This window comes from Notothenia coriiceps, unplaced genomic scaffold (genome assembly GCF_000735185.1).
Source record: "Notothenia coriiceps isolate Sejong01 unplaced genomic scaffold, NC01 NC01_scaffold00020561, whole genome shotgun sequence".
NCBI classification, from domain to species: domain Eukaryota; kingdom Metazoa; phylum Chordata; class Actinopteri; order Perciformes; family Nototheniidae; genus Notothenia; species Notothenia coriiceps.
This window is the reverse complement of record NW_011353262.1, coordinates 36,146-53,230: the sequence shown is the minus strand read 5'-3', so window position 1 is coordinate 53,230 and position 17,085 is coordinate 36,146. Positions and strand designations below refer to the sequence as shown.

Below are 17,085 nucleotides of genomic sequence, written 5' to 3'. Positions count from 1 at the left end.
GGTGGACCATGATTCCTGCAGTGCTTATATTTAAGTGCTTTTTGTCTCGAAACCCACTTCTGCGGAAAAAGAGGTAATTTTCTCTGCAAGAGACAATAACCTAAAGGGAGATGGAACGGATGGGGTCAAGCATTGGACTGATAAAGATGGCTATCAATGATGCATGTGGAAGGTTCCCAAAAGGACTTAGCATCAGAACAGATAAGAGGAGAAATGAGAGTTCCAGGAAGTTTCTGCAAATATTTTTGAATCAAGTTGCCATCTTATCTTCTTTGTCTCTCGCTAATACTCTGGATTGCTAGTTTAGAAGTTCAGGGTGGCAGGCTTATCAAACATTTTAGCCATTGAGTTGCAATAATGTTTTACAAGAGATAATACTGCTAAGTAAAATAGCCCTGACACATGCATCCAAAACAGGCAAGAGTTCATATGTAAACCCCTAACTGAAAGATATATTTTCACCAGTTGTAATCCTCACTGATTCACTACACATTACTTTGTTCTGCACTTTTAAATCAAGTTACAAGGTTGAGTTTTGGAGGTAAATGCAAACATACATCCAAACACAGAGAAAAAACGTTTACCCGTTTAGAACTCACTTTTCTCCCTGCAGCTTGTTGGTTTTTATGATGAGGTCTTGAGTTTGGTCCTTAGCAGCCTGTTGAAGAAAGGTTGCGTCACAATTGTTCTCAAAATGCATTTATTAAATCAGGCACACAAAGTAAAACAAATGTACTATACCTTTAACCTGTCGGTCATTTCTTCACAACATGTGCTCATGGCCTGGACATCCTCATGAACACTTTCAAGCTCCTATGGAGAACATGACGTTACAGTTGGTTACAACAGCACTGTTCATACATGAAGAGTCACACATATAGTTCTAATAAATATTGAGCAGTAGCATGTTTTAATTCAAGGTTTTTTCACAATATCCACGACAGTATTTAATCTTGTGATGATCCCTGCTGAAAAAATCTTCAAATTCAATTGAATTGAAACAATGTCTATCCCTGACATTTGAAATGCAAATAATACATGTAATATGCTGTTCATAACTACTAGCACAGCCGTTTTTGTCATTTACTCTAATAACATAACACCAGGGGCAGCATCTTTGGAAAAACAAAGTTCACTATTTAGAGATTAATTTACTCAATACCGTCCCCACGTGACCTTTTGTAATCCCACCTCAGTTCAAGAGAGACACTGCACAGGTGCTTTGTCTAGATGATTTGAGTTGACCTTGCTGTTTAAAGATAATAAACTGTATGGTATCGCAAAACTCTGAGTTACCTCTTTTACATCCTTAAATATTCGTGCAAACTCCTCGTTGATGGAAAGGCTTCTTCTCTCGATGTCACCGCGAAGATTTCTCCTGGTGCGCAAACTGTTCTCAGTGAAGAACACAGAGAGGGCCTTCAGAGCCTCCAGCATTTCCTGAAAGCACGAAATAATATGATAAGGTAAGGCAATTGGTTTGTTCTCAACCAATGTCTGATGAGGATCGGTTCCCCTTGCACTCAACTGCGGTGAAGTTACTTTGAGTTTGGCTATTCGACAGACAGCATGAATACATCATTTTTTGACACAAAGCCAATGTGATTTGCAATAACTCCGTGCAGACTTGTTCATGTGAAAAATGATGCTAAAATATTAATAATAAATGTGTCCTATCCTATGTGGCACACGTGTTTCTATTACAAATGTGCCATGAACTGAACTGAACTCTTGAAAAGGAGGACACACCTCTATTTATATACATATTTATTTGATATAAATATTTTAATAAGAAAATCATTAAAAAAAATATTCATCCATGTCAAATAGAAAAAACTATAAAAACTGTGTGTTCTACTTGTCGAGTGTAGTAACACATTATGATTTGCACTGACTTGGTCAAATGACAAGTAAGCTATTGAAGAAAATAAGGACTTTTCAATAATAAAATATTCATATTAAATTGAAAAGGCACTAAGATCCAATAAAAAGAGGTGTGTCTTATTTGTGCAGTGTAGAAATACAATGCTGCATTGACTTTGACATGTTAAACCTAAAAACTGCAGATACTTTCATTAAAATATTCATATTTAATAGAGAAAACACCAAATGTCACTGGTGGTCTGTCGTATTTATACAGTGTATTTATAACAAATCTGCATCCAGCTGGAGTCATTGGGTCAAATTAAATGGAAGCTATTGAACAAATCATACATTTGAATAGAAAAAAAAAGAAATTTCATTAAAATGTCATTAGATAGCAGGAGGACTAAAATACAATACTTTTCACAGTGTAGTTATAACATCTGATATATATTTTGATTCACTTGACATGAATGCTGTTGTAACTGAGATGATCTTCTAAGCAAATATTTGTGTAAAATCAGATCATGACAGTAATCAGAAATCAAAAAATGCTTTGACTTCTAAGACACGTGTATGTAATTGTTTTGCATAATTTGCACACACATGGGCAAGTAAGCATGGAATTATTGAAAATATAATTGGTTTTGTGTCAAACTGTCATTTATCTATGCGGTCACTCAGTGAAACTCTGTGGTTAAGAGAGAGTTCTCTTTTCACAATCTGTGAAACTGAGTCAGAAGTCACCGAAGTGGATGCATGTCATTCTTTCCTTCAACACCCAAATCCTCACCCCTGGAACTTAAAATATCCTCAAAAATCCTGTAAGGTTCTGTTTGTAAGGTTTTCTTCACCACCTCCTTTAACCTGACCCAGAAAGCAAGTGCTAGTTTCTCTTTTCTTAACTTCAGCTGCTTCTATTAGTACTGCATTAATATGGGTTGACTTAATAGCTCCTTTACACAAACGTAATGATTGTATTTGAGTGTATCCTCTTTAAGCTGGGATGTGTCTTTCTTCTGCTCCATAATCTAGTATTACCTGTTTATCTGGCCCATAGTCACATTGACCCAAATATCGTAAACGGTTTCATCTTCTTTATGTATTCTCCATGTATATTTGCTTAATATAGACCCAAAAGCAACATTGTGTGACTATCTTGCACGTCAAGCTAATGTTAGCTAGCTAGCAAGAAGCTAACCTCTTTCATCTTACCTTGTCATTGTCGAGCCTCGTCTCCAGGATTTTGTTAAGCTTCCTTGACAGCGGGTTATTTGTTTGAGAAGGCACATTTTGGTTTTGTATGACAGTGGAGCTATCAATCACATTTTCTACTTTAGCAGCAGCCATTGTAGACAAACAGCTCCACGTCAACTTTTGGAAAGATGTTTTGGTCCGTCTGGAATTAACGTCCGGTCGGCATGACGATCGTCGAGTAAGGATACAACGTTCCGCTGCGTGGTTTCTTTATTTTTGCTTAACTACTAAGGGAATATGTGTTAATAACGAACGTAAATAATAATGGTTCTGGTATATATAATGTTTCCTCGTATTTAAGATGTCTCACTTATTGAATAAGATATGTTAATTTGTTGTATCATTATTTAGATATGATTAAGTAGGCTAACACATCTGTATTACGTATTACGTAATATGTACTACGTACTACGTAATATGCTTTAAAAGCTGATGTAAAGGGGTCGGTTAAGAGCGTTATCAGTTGATGGGATGATATGCAAGTTAGATTCAACCTTTAAAAGATAAGAGAGACGAGCCCATCATTTAAATAGATCGCCGCATTAAAGCTGTCTACTTCCTCCCCTAATAACACACATAACACGCACACGCACACACACACACACACACACACACACACACACACACACACACACACACACACACACACACACACACACACGCACACACACTGTGTGTGATATGATATGATCACGATTCAATGTTACTGGGATTGAGAGCGCAAATAAAGAGCAATGCTGCGTTCATGTGCTGTTTGATGTTTTCCACTTGGACATTTTCACAGGAACACATTCAATATTTTTGAACCAGCTCTCCAACTTAACCCAACGTGAGAGTCTGGTGATGAATAAATTATTATATTATAAATATCAGTTTAAATATGGTCGAACATTTTTATTTATTTTTTAGATTAACTATTCAATGGCATGCAGTCAGATATCAGAAACATACTTGTTGTCATGCTTCTTGAGGACAACATTGCTTCAGCAAATTAATTTCATGAGAAAATAATTAGTTAAACGGTAGTGTAATAAACCTAAAAACACATTTGAACAGATTTTCCCAGGCAAAATAATGTACATGAGGCTGTTTTAGAAAACATTCAACTGTTAAATTCCAATACTTTCATCACAATTAATTTTCTTTCTAGTTAACTAGGACTCCATGAATGCATCAGGAGTATGCAGAAATGATAGTAGCGGTGAGTCCAGCCCCTGGGTGGGGATTGTGTGTGATTGATGGTCACCTCCCATGAGTGCTCCGTGGACTCGCCCCCTCTGCCTCTCAGAGCAGGAATGTGGAAACAGACTCCAGTCAGTCAGCGCCGCACGTTTCTGCACCGCGCAGGAGTGAATAATTGATCTTTGCCTCGGTTAAATATATTGATGAGGAGGAAGTGATTTGTGAACGGATTCTGCGGCCACTTTTCGGATTTACATTCTCAGGTCGAACGCATTTCTCGGTCTCTCTTCTTTTTTTCCCCCCTCGACTGAAGAAAAGTTTGCTTTGAGCCCTGAACACAGCTGGAGCCAGCCGATGGAAATATAAACTCTCAGTGTCTACCGAGCGCCCCTTATTCCGGAGCTCTCCGAACATGTAAGCTTTCTTCTTCCTTTCCCTTTTCTTTGCCTTATTTTCATGATTCACATTCCGACAGTGTGAGCACTGCGATAATACGGCGAGGTCACCCCTAACGAAAAATCACTATGTTCCTTTAGTGGTGGTCCTGCAGGGACTTCTAATGTGCCTCCTCAACCAGAAGTCCACTTTCCACTGCTTTTGTGCTACTTAATTTGGTATTTCATAGTCTATCAACATGCCGTAGGTTTATTCTGCTGTGATGTCTGTATAACATCCTGATATAGTTTATCATAGCCATCCTTTTTCTGTTTAGTGGAAGAAATAGAACTTCACAGTAGCCCCATCAGTTGTTCCAATAATAGCCTACCTGTTGGGATATAGTAGTTGTTATTATGCTTAACTGCTCTATTAAACGCTTTTAAGAAGTAAGTATAATGGGGAATAATAACAATTTCCCTCAGTGAGTTGGTAACATGAATTGATTTAGCTATCAGACTGTTTGATTGTGTTTGCTATTTTTATTGTTATGAAAACATTGATTAACTGTTATTTATTGAACTATGTGCAGTTTTGCTTAACTATTTATAGTTTAGGACAATGAGTACGTATCTATAACTGATAAGTACTGATACTCTTACTAATTGGGATTCCAACATGTCTGTGCTTAAGGCTGCACTTGTAGTTCCACTTTCACTTAAACACTGACTTTTCGAATCATTACAAAAGCTAAAAACTGGTTCCCGGATGACTTTTATTTGACTGTTTTTTCTTCTGCTCTTCCCCCTGACAGGGACCCGGAGTCACTGAGCAGGTGAAGGCTGCTGGTGTTAAATGCTCACTGCAAGGCTTCCCACAACACAGTGCCTGCTCATATAACTGCTGTTTATCCAGTGAATGTGTGTGAACTGTTGGCAGACTGTTTACCATGGCGTCTAGTCTGACATGTACGGGTGTTATCTGGACCCTGCTGTCCCTGCTGTGTGCCGCTGCCTCCTGCGTTGGTTTCTTCATGCCCTACTGGCTGCTGGGAACACAGATGGACAAGCCTGTGTCCTTTGGAACGTTTCGGCGCTGCTCCTACCCGGTGAGGGACGAGGAGAAGCAGGCCACGGTGATGCTGGAGCAGTGTGGCCGCTACGCCTCCTTCAATGGCATCCCCAGTCTGGAGTGGAGGATCTGCACAGTGGTGACGGGGGTGGGATGTGGCCTCCTCCTGCTGGTGGCCCTCACAGCTCTCATGGGATGCTGCATCTCTGACCTCATCTCACGTACAATTGGTCGCGTGGCTGGAGGCATCCAGTTTGTTGGAGGTGAGTTTAACATCCTGTTTGTGTTTGTACCTGCAATCAACAAAGACCCCCTGCTTTCACAATGGGGACGTGCACATGCCTCGATTACAATTATAAAGAGATCAAGCTTTGAGCTGTCATATCCCATGATGGTTTATTCCTTTCATTAGAAGACTACAGCTTTAAACTCCTTGGATAAATATGTTTTTAGAGAATTGGGGCGTTTTAATGGCTTAACTTCTCATCAAATTTGTTTCATGAAAAGAAGGGTTGTTTGTGAAACGAGATCACATTTGTGAAGAAACAAGGAGGCATAGAAATTTTGATAAGCATGACAATTTCACCCCTGGCCAACTTTTCTTTGCCAACAACAAACCTCGTGTCGGCCCAGAAAATATGTTGTTTCCTCAGACACTCGGCTCCATAAGAATTTAATAATGTCTCAGTGAGATGTTGGTCATGTTACCCAGTTAATGACGTCAGGTCAGTTTACATATCATATCTCATGACTGCGGTTGAAAAACAACACACACACACTTCTTCACCATTTTCACAGAGTACATCACCGATGGCTTTTGTCCAATTTCAGAAAGCTTGGATTGGGCACAGTTCTTGTAAATAAGATAAAGCATATAGTTTTTTATTTGTATTATTCCTTTCTTTGTTTTACTGTGACTTATATTGGCTGCAGATTGTTGGCATTTGATTCATATCCTTTGTTTTTAGTTTGACTGATGAAATGATGGACAAACATGTTGGAGTGATTTCCTGCTCTGGTTTTGATTTGAGTGCTCCCCTTAAAGTAGAGAAGAAACCCACGCCCTTTCTCTTCTTCTTTGCAAAAATAAAGGGCTGTGTCCAGCCACAACGCTGGCCACGGAAAGGTCTTTTTGTTTGTTTGTTTGTTTGTTTGATTAAAGTAAATGGACATGGCTCCATGGCACAGACTTGGTTTATTTGTACTCTTGGTTTTGTTCTCCCTGGACGTGAGGTCTGAGGGAAGGCTTCCACTGAAGCTGAACGTTTCTCTACCCCAGTTTAAGAAGCTGCGGCGCTCCAGCCCTCTATTTAACTCAAAGACGTTGGCCTGCATATTGTGGCTAACCACCCTGCTATTTACAATCCCCATCACTTCAGTTCGGCTTTAAAAAGTAATGTGACAGAGAAGCAGGTTGCAGGCAGATTTGACACAGCTGTCAAGTTTTTTTTCAGAGGGATAAATCAGAAGGAGCCACCAAAACGTGCCATGTCCTAGTTCTTTGCTGCTTAGGAACATCAGTATTAATGATGTATACTATGGAGGATGATGAAGGTGAAGGCTGGCTGGCTTATTCAAAAATGTGCACTTTTATGTAAGTAGAGCTCCTTTTAAGCTCATACATACAGTATTACAGCAAGCTGCTATTTTTGGTTATGGGATTAAAAAAAACCCTGTCTGTCTTTTCTTGCGATTTCTCTCTTTCGGGGACTCTCAAATCCAGACACGCATGAATCTAGATGGTGGGAGAGTGAAGGGAGGCGGGGTACAATATAAGGGGCACCCGCGCAGTTCTTTTTAACTTGAATACTGGTGAGCCAAAGGGCAGAGATGTCTCAGAAGGGCTAATTGGAAGTGACACAATTGGGAAGCTCACAGGGCTGCACTGTGTATTGTCTTCTATCACTTTTCAAAGAAATGATGAGGTGGGCAGGGTAAATTGGGAGAGAGAAGACAAAATACCTGACGATTGAAAGATTCTGCATTCACTTCTTATTAACCAAGAACCTTGCTGAGACAGATTGAGCCGCGGGGGAATACCAAAATGTGTACTGAGAGATATGATCAAATCTCAGCGATTAGCGGGGACAGTGAGTAAACGAGACACACATTAGTGAGGCAACACGTTTTCATTCACCAGATGCAAAAAGAGCCTCATGGTTCACTGTCTGATGCCAGTGTCTTCCTCCCTTTGTGTTCCCCTGCTCCCATTGTTGTACACTAATGAAGAGTGTCTTACCAGAGAGCCAAGGGCCTCTGGGCTGCAACAAGTAAAACAACCACTTTATATCTTCCTGTAATTTATCTCAATCCCGTGAAGTAGATTAGAGCTGAAAGGATTTAACAGTGCTTTATCTCATTAGCAGCAGCCCTGACTGAAAGAATACCTTTTAACTTTAACTACAGTTGTTGTTTACCTAATGTTGTTTTTTCTCCCAGAGTTCACTATGAGCAAGTTGTTCCAGAGCTAGTTAATTGCTTATGGCAAAGGCCCAGATTTCTCTACAGGCCACAGAGCTGAAGTCTGAGTATGAGACTATGAGACTGTTCTGGCTCATAAATCAAAGGCCTGAGCGCCTCGTGCTGCTTACATTAAACAACTGCCTGTGCGGTACTTTCTTGTCTGAGTTATGCAACGGTGCGGACTCGGTGCATCAGAACATTAACAGATTTTTGACTCGGATTTGGTTGTTAGGGATTTGATTCCNTTAAATGTGCGCAGTCTGTTACCTAAATTAGATTTTGTCCGTATTTGGGCGAGTTCAACTGATGCTGATGTCATTGTCTTATCAGAAACGTGGCTAGACTGTCTAGCCACGTTTCTGATAAGACAATGACATCAGCATCAGTTGAACTCGCCCAAATACGGACAAAATCTAATTTAGGTAACAGACTGCGCACATTTAAATGAATTAAACCTAACCCCGATCTAGAAATAAAATCAGCAGGAGTAGCTATTTGACTAAAACTACTAGGTGGACCCGGATTTGGCTGTACATTTCCTGATAGTAACAACAATAAAAATACCAAGCACCTTTTCCTCTTAATCAACACACATACATTGTCAGCTGTTCTAGAGTCACCAGCAAACTCCGCGAAAGTGAGATTAGAGTTCAAAAAACAATTCTGAAGGACCATTGTGGCAGGCATGTGAGAAAGACAGACATTTGACGAAATGAATGTCCGCGACAGTGCAACTAGCAATTGTTTGTGCAACCCATCCGAACCTGTACAGGGGATGTCCACTGCGGGCGGCAGAACAGACCCAAATCCAGCAGAATTTTCAGGATGACTAGCGGACCTCTCCTTGTCCAGCACAGTCAAAAAAAGGCACAGCAGAAACACGACATTTGCCATTTTCCCAGTCCAGCTCAACAGCATCCACGATGTCCCCGAAGCAAAACCACGTCAGGACAGCAGCAAGGAAATAGGCAAGCAGCAGTGTGGCAACACTCCGGTTTCTCCGCGGTATCTCCAGACCAGGCCTCCCCCGCACAGTAGCACCCAACAGGTGGGAGTAGGCCTCTAACAGCAGGTGGATAGCGGCCTTCAGCCGTATGAACCACCACCAGCAAAAGCAGAAATGGGTGGACGGCAGGCCCTCAAACCGCGGCAGATCCTCCGCATCTTGGGTTCTCGCCCTGCTGCCACTCATGGAATACCAATCCATTGTTTTTGGGTTGAAAGGCTGCCAATAAATCTAATCTAGGTGTCATTAACCTATGATTTGTTTTCCGGGCTGAGTGTTGACAGGAATGTGTAAATGAAACACCCGCTCCTGGGAGCCAATAGCTGAGTGTTGGGATGGGCTTCATTAGCATTTTGTGGCGGCTGTGACCTTAAGTGCTCAGTGACCTTGTGAGGTGACAGGGGCAAAGATAATGTAGATTTCTGGCAAAAGACACTGCCTACAGCTGTGATGTACCGAGGCAATTCCACGCTCCGCTGGCACAACGTTAGCATGGAATTGATAGATAGGTGACACAGGAGGGGGAGGGCTCTGAATCTGACAGAAAAAGCTGTTAGGATAAAGCCACCAACAAATAGTTGCATGGTTCTGTGAAGGCAGGTGGTCAGAGGTTTAACATTGCCCTTGCAGTCTCCTCCCTGCTTTGTCTCTTTCTTTGCACAGTGGTCCCATTGGGGCCTGCTGTCCGCCACCGTGACATTTTCATTCGCAGAACCACAATGACCCCCACAGCCAGATGGGATAGTGTCTGTACGCCGGGTTTTGACCTTGTCTTCGGCAATTTTGTCTCAGAAGAGCTGCCAGGGGAAGTGTGTGCAGTCAAGCTGTCCTCCTTCAGCCGTCCACCAGTCAGCCCGGCCACTCCAGTTTTCTCTGTCACATCTTTTTCAGGTCACACCATCCTCTGCAGCCCTATGCCATTGTCTTCTTTGCAGTTGACACTCATTTAGCAGTACTATCTCATAATGTGTGCTTATACAGTCATGTTCATAGCCCTACAGATGCTCCTGTTGTGTGTTTAGCTGGCATGGAGAGGCCTTTGCTGAACTGTTTGCTATCTTATCTTCCAGTGGCACTTTGTCATTTGTCAGCTCTAATGAAACGGAAAGGAGCAGCGCGTTGCTGACAGTGTACAGAAGCAAAGGTGGAAGAGGCTGGCCGATGGGAGGAGACGGCCTGTGTTTGTCTGCCAGCTGTCAGAGGTGCTGCTCTTTTGTTTTGTGCTGGTCCTGTTCAAATAGGCTGTCAGTAAGAGCACTAAAGAGGTGTTGCTAGTTGTTCCATAATGAAACGTAACACTACCCACCTGCCCTGCGCTGTGTGATCTTTGCATTAGCGTGACATGTTATCTGCGGAACATGTTGAAACGTGTCTCTAACGGATGTTTGTGTGGACCGCGTGACCTCACGAGCCGCCGCAGCTGAAGGGGTCGGTCTGCTAGTTTAATTCTTCAGCTATTACTGAATCACTCACAGCTACGGAAGGCCTACTGGGCTGCATGCCAAACAGTGATGTAGATACATGTATTAACCACAACTAAACTGCATTTGGCTTCAAGGCAGCCACTTGTTTCCAACAGTAATTCCTACAATTAAACACAAGATGAATTATCAGCCTCTGTTTCTATTTTTCAAAGAAAACGAAACAAATGCTCTCAGTATGACTTCTGTGTAAGTCATTACTTAATCCAGATCTCTGAAACACTTGATAGAACGATCAGGGATATCAAATGGTAAATGGCAACCTGTGTAAAATGACCCTTGAGCCTTATTAAGGCTCAGCTGGCTGTTAATGAGGGAATGGCTGTGAGTGTGACTTCGGGTTGTCTGATGTGCCTGTGATCATTGGTGCGTGGCTAACTAACAGCTTTGTGAATGCCAAATTTCCACGCATGCCTTTTTGAAGTGGCCCGTAATAGATTTTAATGGATAATCGACCCGCATGGTTTACGACTTATGAAAGGGTTGGACTTTCGCTTTTTAGATACAACAGTTGATCTCCTTGTCATGCGTTCTGTTTAATTTTCAGTCAGAAATGAGAAATGTCTTCTACATCTTTACATAGATATCAAATGTTTAAGTTAAAATAAATCAAAAATAAAGTTTTTTTCACTGCTGGAATCTCAGTGTTTATGTTCTTGGTGCTGCACCATCAGCTCTGTGAGGTTATTAAACAGGCATCGGTAATTTCAGTGTTTCAGTTTGATGAAGCTGTTTATGAGATTGTGCTGTGTTATATTGCCTAACCGATTTCTGTGCTTGAACACACAAAATCAATTGGCCTAGTTGAAGAATCTGCGCACACACACAACCCAGCACAAAATGAACTGACACACCAAACTTGTTTTCTTTCTATTATGTAACTTGGATCTTACTTCCCCTTGCACATGTTGTTGAAAAAAAGCATAAATATTCAGTTCATTCTTTGAAGCCCTAGCCTGGAGTCTCTACATACGTGATATTGCAGATTCACTCGAGTATGTTTCCTCTCCGTGGTATTTGGTAATTGCAGTCTGGAGAAGAATGTGTCATGTCCTAACAGCGCTGTAGAAACGATCCCGCTGCTCCTCTCTTCCTTTGCACTGCTCCCACAGCTCCCACAATCCCCCTCTCCTCACCTTTTACAGGCATGTGCACTGTGCAACCTTTTTCCTTGTTGTGATGGACTTCCTGGAGGAACAGGTCCATCAATCTCGGCCTCCTTGGTGTGAAGATGTTGCTCAGTTTGATACTTGAAAACTGATTTCTCTGCTGGTACTCCGAACCCCATGAAGTTCAACACATCCATAGGCAGAATAACAGAATATGCATGGGAAAGTATCAAAATGGAGTGTCATGTGTATCCTGGCCAAACTTATTGCCAATCACATTATTACTAAAAGATATTAAGAACTTACTTTCCGACTTATCTTTAAGTTTATCTATAAAAATGTCTTTAATACATCACCCGTCTATCAAAGCCTCTCACAAACACAACCTCATTTAAAGGCTTCCTTTAGTAGAAATACAAAATGTGGCTTAAATGATTCATGAATACAATTCCAAGCTATGGCATCTTAATGTGACATACGAAATGAGGCTTATAAAGCTTTTATGATTATTAGGATGATGGGATGGACAATCAATTTGATGTCCCATAAAACTGGTATGTGGGATCTTTTATCCTAGTTCCAATGTTGTATGGGTTTCTCTTCTTCTTTTCCCCTGCTGTAGACAATAACACAACAACCTTTCATGATATAAGTCCCTTGTTAGCAGCAGATTCCTTCTACAGAACAGATGATTCAATTAGATGTTGGTTGAAGCCAAAAGCCCAACATTTGCATATTAGTGATAATATCGCTTTTCTTGAGCCAACCGTAGCTTCCTCACAGTACAACAGTTTACAGCTAATATATTACTATTGCTCAAGTGTTGTGTGAAGAAAAGCATGTTCACATGCAAATGCTTTCTCTAGTATATGCATTAATTGAATGACTGGCCTCATTAGCATAACTTGTTAATTTTTTATATGTATCTCTTTAATTGTGATGAGATTCCAGGTGGCTGAGTGCCTTTTGTTTTAACTTGTTATCTCTCAGTGGCATGGTTTTCTTGAATTATGTTGTTTTTTTTAACGTGCGTTTGACAGTGACGGGTACCTTATAATACAAACTGTCATCTGTTACATTATTTAAAAAAAAAATTGACTAATAATAATACGTTTTGACAATGTCACAGTGAAAGCGTTCTGTCTGCATAACATTAACACATTATTGATAGAACTGTCACTACTCTTACCGTTTTTAATTATAATGCCAACTTGTTGTAATGATGTACAACTTTAAGGTATGATCCCCAAGTCTATATATGCATACAATTCAAGGCGGTGGCTCACCCAAACTGTCTTTGTGCGTTGCGACACATTTCAACATAGAAACACATAACGGGCAAAGATGCCTTAAAGTCCTGTGAGACTCGGCGAGCTGTGCACAGCAATACTAAATCATAGAATCCTGTAACAGATTTACAACCCTTTACTTTCAGCTCGGTGAGCACTGGTAATAGCTGTGTGCGAGACAATGGTTAGATAATGTTGGGTTCTTCTCCATCACCAAAACAACCCAGTGATTTACTGATGCAGCCTTGTTTTCTCAGACGTGGGCAGAGAATATAGACGAGGTGGTTTGGATGGATGGATGGGGACAGAGGGAGTACTCTCGCTGTTGTTCTGCTATCCTGTGACAGAGTTCCCTGTTTGACTAGGGCTGTTGCCATGGACACTATTGTGTTGAGACACTTATAGTGACACTGATAGTGATCACTCTGCTGTTATTGATAGGGACAAAACCTGGCCTGAATCTGGCTCTATTCTTTTTGTGTGTCTTGGCTCCCTCCGTTATTTATCTTCGGCACATGATATCTTTACTTTCCTGCCCTGTTGTCTCACTCTGAGTCCACTGTGAGCAAGAGGTGTGTGTGTGTTTGTGTAACATGACTGCCCTCTGCTGTAAGACTTCAAACATTACAGCTTGTTGATGTTTTGCTTTTCTTTCTTTTTTGTATTAAAAGCATAAAGCTATGATGCTAAGTTAGTGTGCATGTAAATGGTCTGCAAAGTCTTAATGGACTACTTGTTTACTTCCGTAACATATTGACGTCACTATGTAAAACTGGAGATTCTATTGGCTAGTTCTCCAACACATTGGACATAATCTTCTAAGATGGGGGTTCATTTTTAAGCAGTTGACCAATCACAACAGAGTCGGCCAGCTAACCAATCAGAGCAGACTGGGCTCTGGTTTCAGACAGAGGGTGAAAAGAGGTGCTGCAGCACAGGCAGTATGAGAAAAATAAGCATTTTTTGAACATTAAAGCATGTAAACAAGTCACAGTAGAGGCACAAATTACAATTATAAACCTGAACATTAGCATAATAGGGCCACTTTAGGCATACAACTTTGTTCCAGTTTTCCACGCTAACGGGTATTTTCCTTTTAAAGTGGACCGATCATGTTTTATTTGAATAGTATATTGTAGGGCCATACCTATATAAAACATGTCTGCAAAGTTTTTTTTTCAAAATACCAAACAGATCATGCATTTTAGCCATGCCTCATTTCGCTCAATTTGCTCTTTTTTAGCCCTGTTTTTGCAAGGGCTGAATCTGAGAAGTCTTCTTCGCTGTGTTTGTGGCAGACTACAGCGCCACCTACAGGCCTGACATATGTACTACAGCGTCTCCAGCGCTTTCGAGCGGCAATGGCCGTGGCTGTCTCCTCCTGATAGGTGGAGAGTTGCCCATATTGGCGGAGCTCCTCGTTTCTGACGTCAGAGATATTTCAAATCTGGATCAGTCTGTATCAGATCCGTTGCAGCCCCGTTTTTTAGAGATTTGGGTATGGAGGAAAAGAGAGAGGGTTGTCTTTTCTGACACTTGGTGAGTTCCCTGACACACCGGGGACACATTCATGTATAAAAGACGTACAAAAGTGCATTTTGCATGATAGGTCCCCTTTAAACATTAGGAAAAGACAAAAAAGGGATAGAATTCAATGAAAAAAGATGGAAGAGAAAACCTTGTCATTTTGGGAGATAAAAACAGACAAAACTAATCATGATGACAAGCAAGGCCCAACTGAACAGAACAGAAACAATGAAACCATATGAAAAATCTCTCTCTATAGAGATATTAAACTACAAAAATGACAAGTGAATGAATTTCCAATATTTATTTGCCCTCAGTCATCGCCTGGAGGTGAGAGCTCAGGTTGCCCAGGCTTTCCTTGCCAAGTTCCAGCTGTCCAATGAGGAGATGGCCGCGCTGCGAGGGGCTCGGGATGCACCCGTCACTGAGGTAATTCACGTTATAATGTATACCAAGTGATTAAATAATCTTTTGGGATGGGAGGATGCAATGTGTTTCTGATCTGGAACTGTCTTTTCCCTTTTCTTTTTTAGCTTGAGAGGCTAAGTTAATTGGCTCCTCTAGTTCATGGGTTCTTTACATTTTGTAACTTAAGACCTATTTAAAATTTGCTGGCTTTGTAAATTACCAAAATATTTCATTTTGGGTTATACTTAACCATTTGGCAGTACCAATGCAGCCCACTTGATGGCACTCCAAGGCCAGTCGAGTCCAATGGTTGAGAATAGTTTGATCTTCCTTCCCTGGGAACCTCTTTATTATATTTATCAATATAACATGATGAGTTACAAATGCTATCCTTGGTCTCACCACAAAACATTTTGACAATTTTGTTGGGTTTGCAAAAAAAATGTTTATTTACTTCTGCAAATCTACAACCCTTTATTGCTGGCTAAAATATTCATGTGTTTAATTTCCTAGGATTACTTCAAAGCCCTCAGCCGAGTGAAGCACATCCACGAGGACGTGAAAATCCTCTTGAGAACCAACCAGCAGACTGCAGGGTGAGGTGCACGTCTCACTCCATAATGTCGCTCTGTGGTCTCATTCTGTTAGAGGAAGTGGCTCACAGTGTCTTTTACACCGATTCTTGTTCAATTCATTGGCAACCTGAATGTTGGAACAGATGAGCGGAAAAAAAACAACTGGGTTGGGTATTTATGTCACTGCAGCTTATGGGTATGTAATATGTGGTCTTGCTGTGTGTGCTTGTTCCAGGTTAGAGATCATGGAGCAGATGGCCGTGTTACAGGAGACATCCTATGAGCAGCTCTACCGCTGGGCTCAGAGTGAGTACACCAAGCAGAGTTAATAACACCAGCTCACCGAGTCACTCTGACCTTCCATACTCACCTTGGACCTGACGAATAAGCAAGTGCATTTTGAAAATAATAAGGACGTTTCCAACCGGAATAATTGATTTGCTTCTATTTTGGTCTTAGGTTGTGTTCTTTTTCTTTAACTGTTTGATGATTCGTTATTGGTTTTTCTTTTGTCATTTGAAAAGAGATGGATACAAAATGTTTCTGTTTTCAGTAAAATTGAGTCATTTGAGGACACATGTGACTCATAACCTCTTTGCCAAATTCTACCAGAAACCAACATTTCCCTTAACTTAGCCATGTGTTCTTTCATTGAAATAAATATGGAGTATGAACCATTTAGATTGTAAAAATCGGGCCTATAGTGAATTAAGAGTTGCTCTGAAATACTTAATTGTAATTCAGGTTTACTAAAAGACAACAAAGAAGAAAATGTGTCAAGTAAAAGTTTTGGTAATGATCAAATTAAAGAACCGAATGTTATTATGTTATTCCATATTTCTTTGACTGTAGTAGAGGTATGTTTATTTTGTAATGAGGTTATATTTTAATATGCTTTTGTCAGAGTGAATTAAGAGGCCGTTAACATGGGGTGAGCGTTTGACCCATATTTCCTACTGTCTGGTATATTGGCCACTGCCTGTTCATTGTTTGTATTGTCTCATTCACAAGTAAACTGACTAGTGTGACTAGAATAGCCCATGGGAAAAAAGATGAAACACTTTCTTGTTTCTTTGATTTGCTTCCTATCAATGGGGCTACTTTTGTCCAAACCATTAAGCAACACTGAATGGAGCACACAAACACAAGAAGATTTACCAGAGAAACTGCAGCTACTTGTCTTGTGTTTTTTTCTTTCTCCAAAGATGAATGCAGAGGACTGACCCAAGAGTCCTGTGATATCAGCCCTGTGTTGTCTCAAGCCATGGAAGCATTACAAGACCGACCTGTCCTCTATAAGTAAGATACAAACTCACAATGCATGTTGTGTCGCCTGACACTTATTTTTACCTTTCTCTAAATGTCAGTGTTTATGCATCTTCTAAGACAGTGGTTCCCAACCTGGGGGGCGCCAGGCCTCTGATGATTTGAGGCCAAATATCATATTTAGACTTTTATTTTATTTTTTTTGATATAATT

General features: G+C 40.8%; 3 protein-coding genes across 3 annotated transcripts in view; 2 read left to right on the top strand and 1 right to left on the bottom strand.

Moving 5' to 3' along the window:
• Positions 1–588: 588 nt before the first annotated feature.
• On the bottom strand, positions 589–3,273 carry LOC104952797 (conserved oligomeric Golgi complex subunit 6-like). Its single transcript, XM_010779700.1, has 4 exons — positions 3,079–3,273; positions 1,297–1,440; positions 742–813; positions 589–658 (listed from the first exon to the last, which is right to left on the bottom strand). The coding sequence occupies exons 1-4, from the start codon at positions 3,211–3,213 to the stop codon at positions 596–598; spliced, it is 414 nt and encodes a 137-aa protein (XP_010778002.1). The 5' UTR covers positions 3,214–3,273; the 3' UTR covers positions 589–595.
• Positions 3,274–4,386: 1,113 nt separating this feature from the next.
• Positions 4,387–8,219, top strand: lhfpl6 (LHFPL tetraspan subfamily member 6). Its single transcript, XM_010779729.1, has 3 exons — positions 4,387–4,716; positions 5,492–6,011; positions 8,188–8,219. Exons 2-3 carry the CDS (start codon positions 5,627–5,629, stop codon positions 8,217–8,219), a joined length of 417 nt encoding a protein of 138 aa, XP_010778031.1. The 5' UTR covers positions 4,387–4,716; positions 5,492–5,626.
• A 3,658-nt stretch (positions 8,220–11,877) lies between these two features.
• cog6 (component of oligomeric golgi complex 6) overlaps positions 11,878–17,085 on the top strand; it is an 18,092-nt gene continuing 12,884 nt past the window's right edge. The window contains exons 1-5 of the mRNA XM_010779728.1: positions 11,878–11,921; positions 14,941–15,052; positions 15,545–15,627; positions 15,842–15,912; positions 16,812–16,905. Of these exons, the coding sequence (XP_010778030.1) occupies positions 11,878–11,921; positions 14,941–15,052; positions 15,545–15,627; positions 15,842–15,912; positions 16,812–16,905 (404 nt within the window). The remainder of the gene's footprint in view (positions 11,922–14,940; positions 15,053–15,544; positions 15,628–15,841; positions 15,913–16,811; positions 16,906–17,085) is intronic.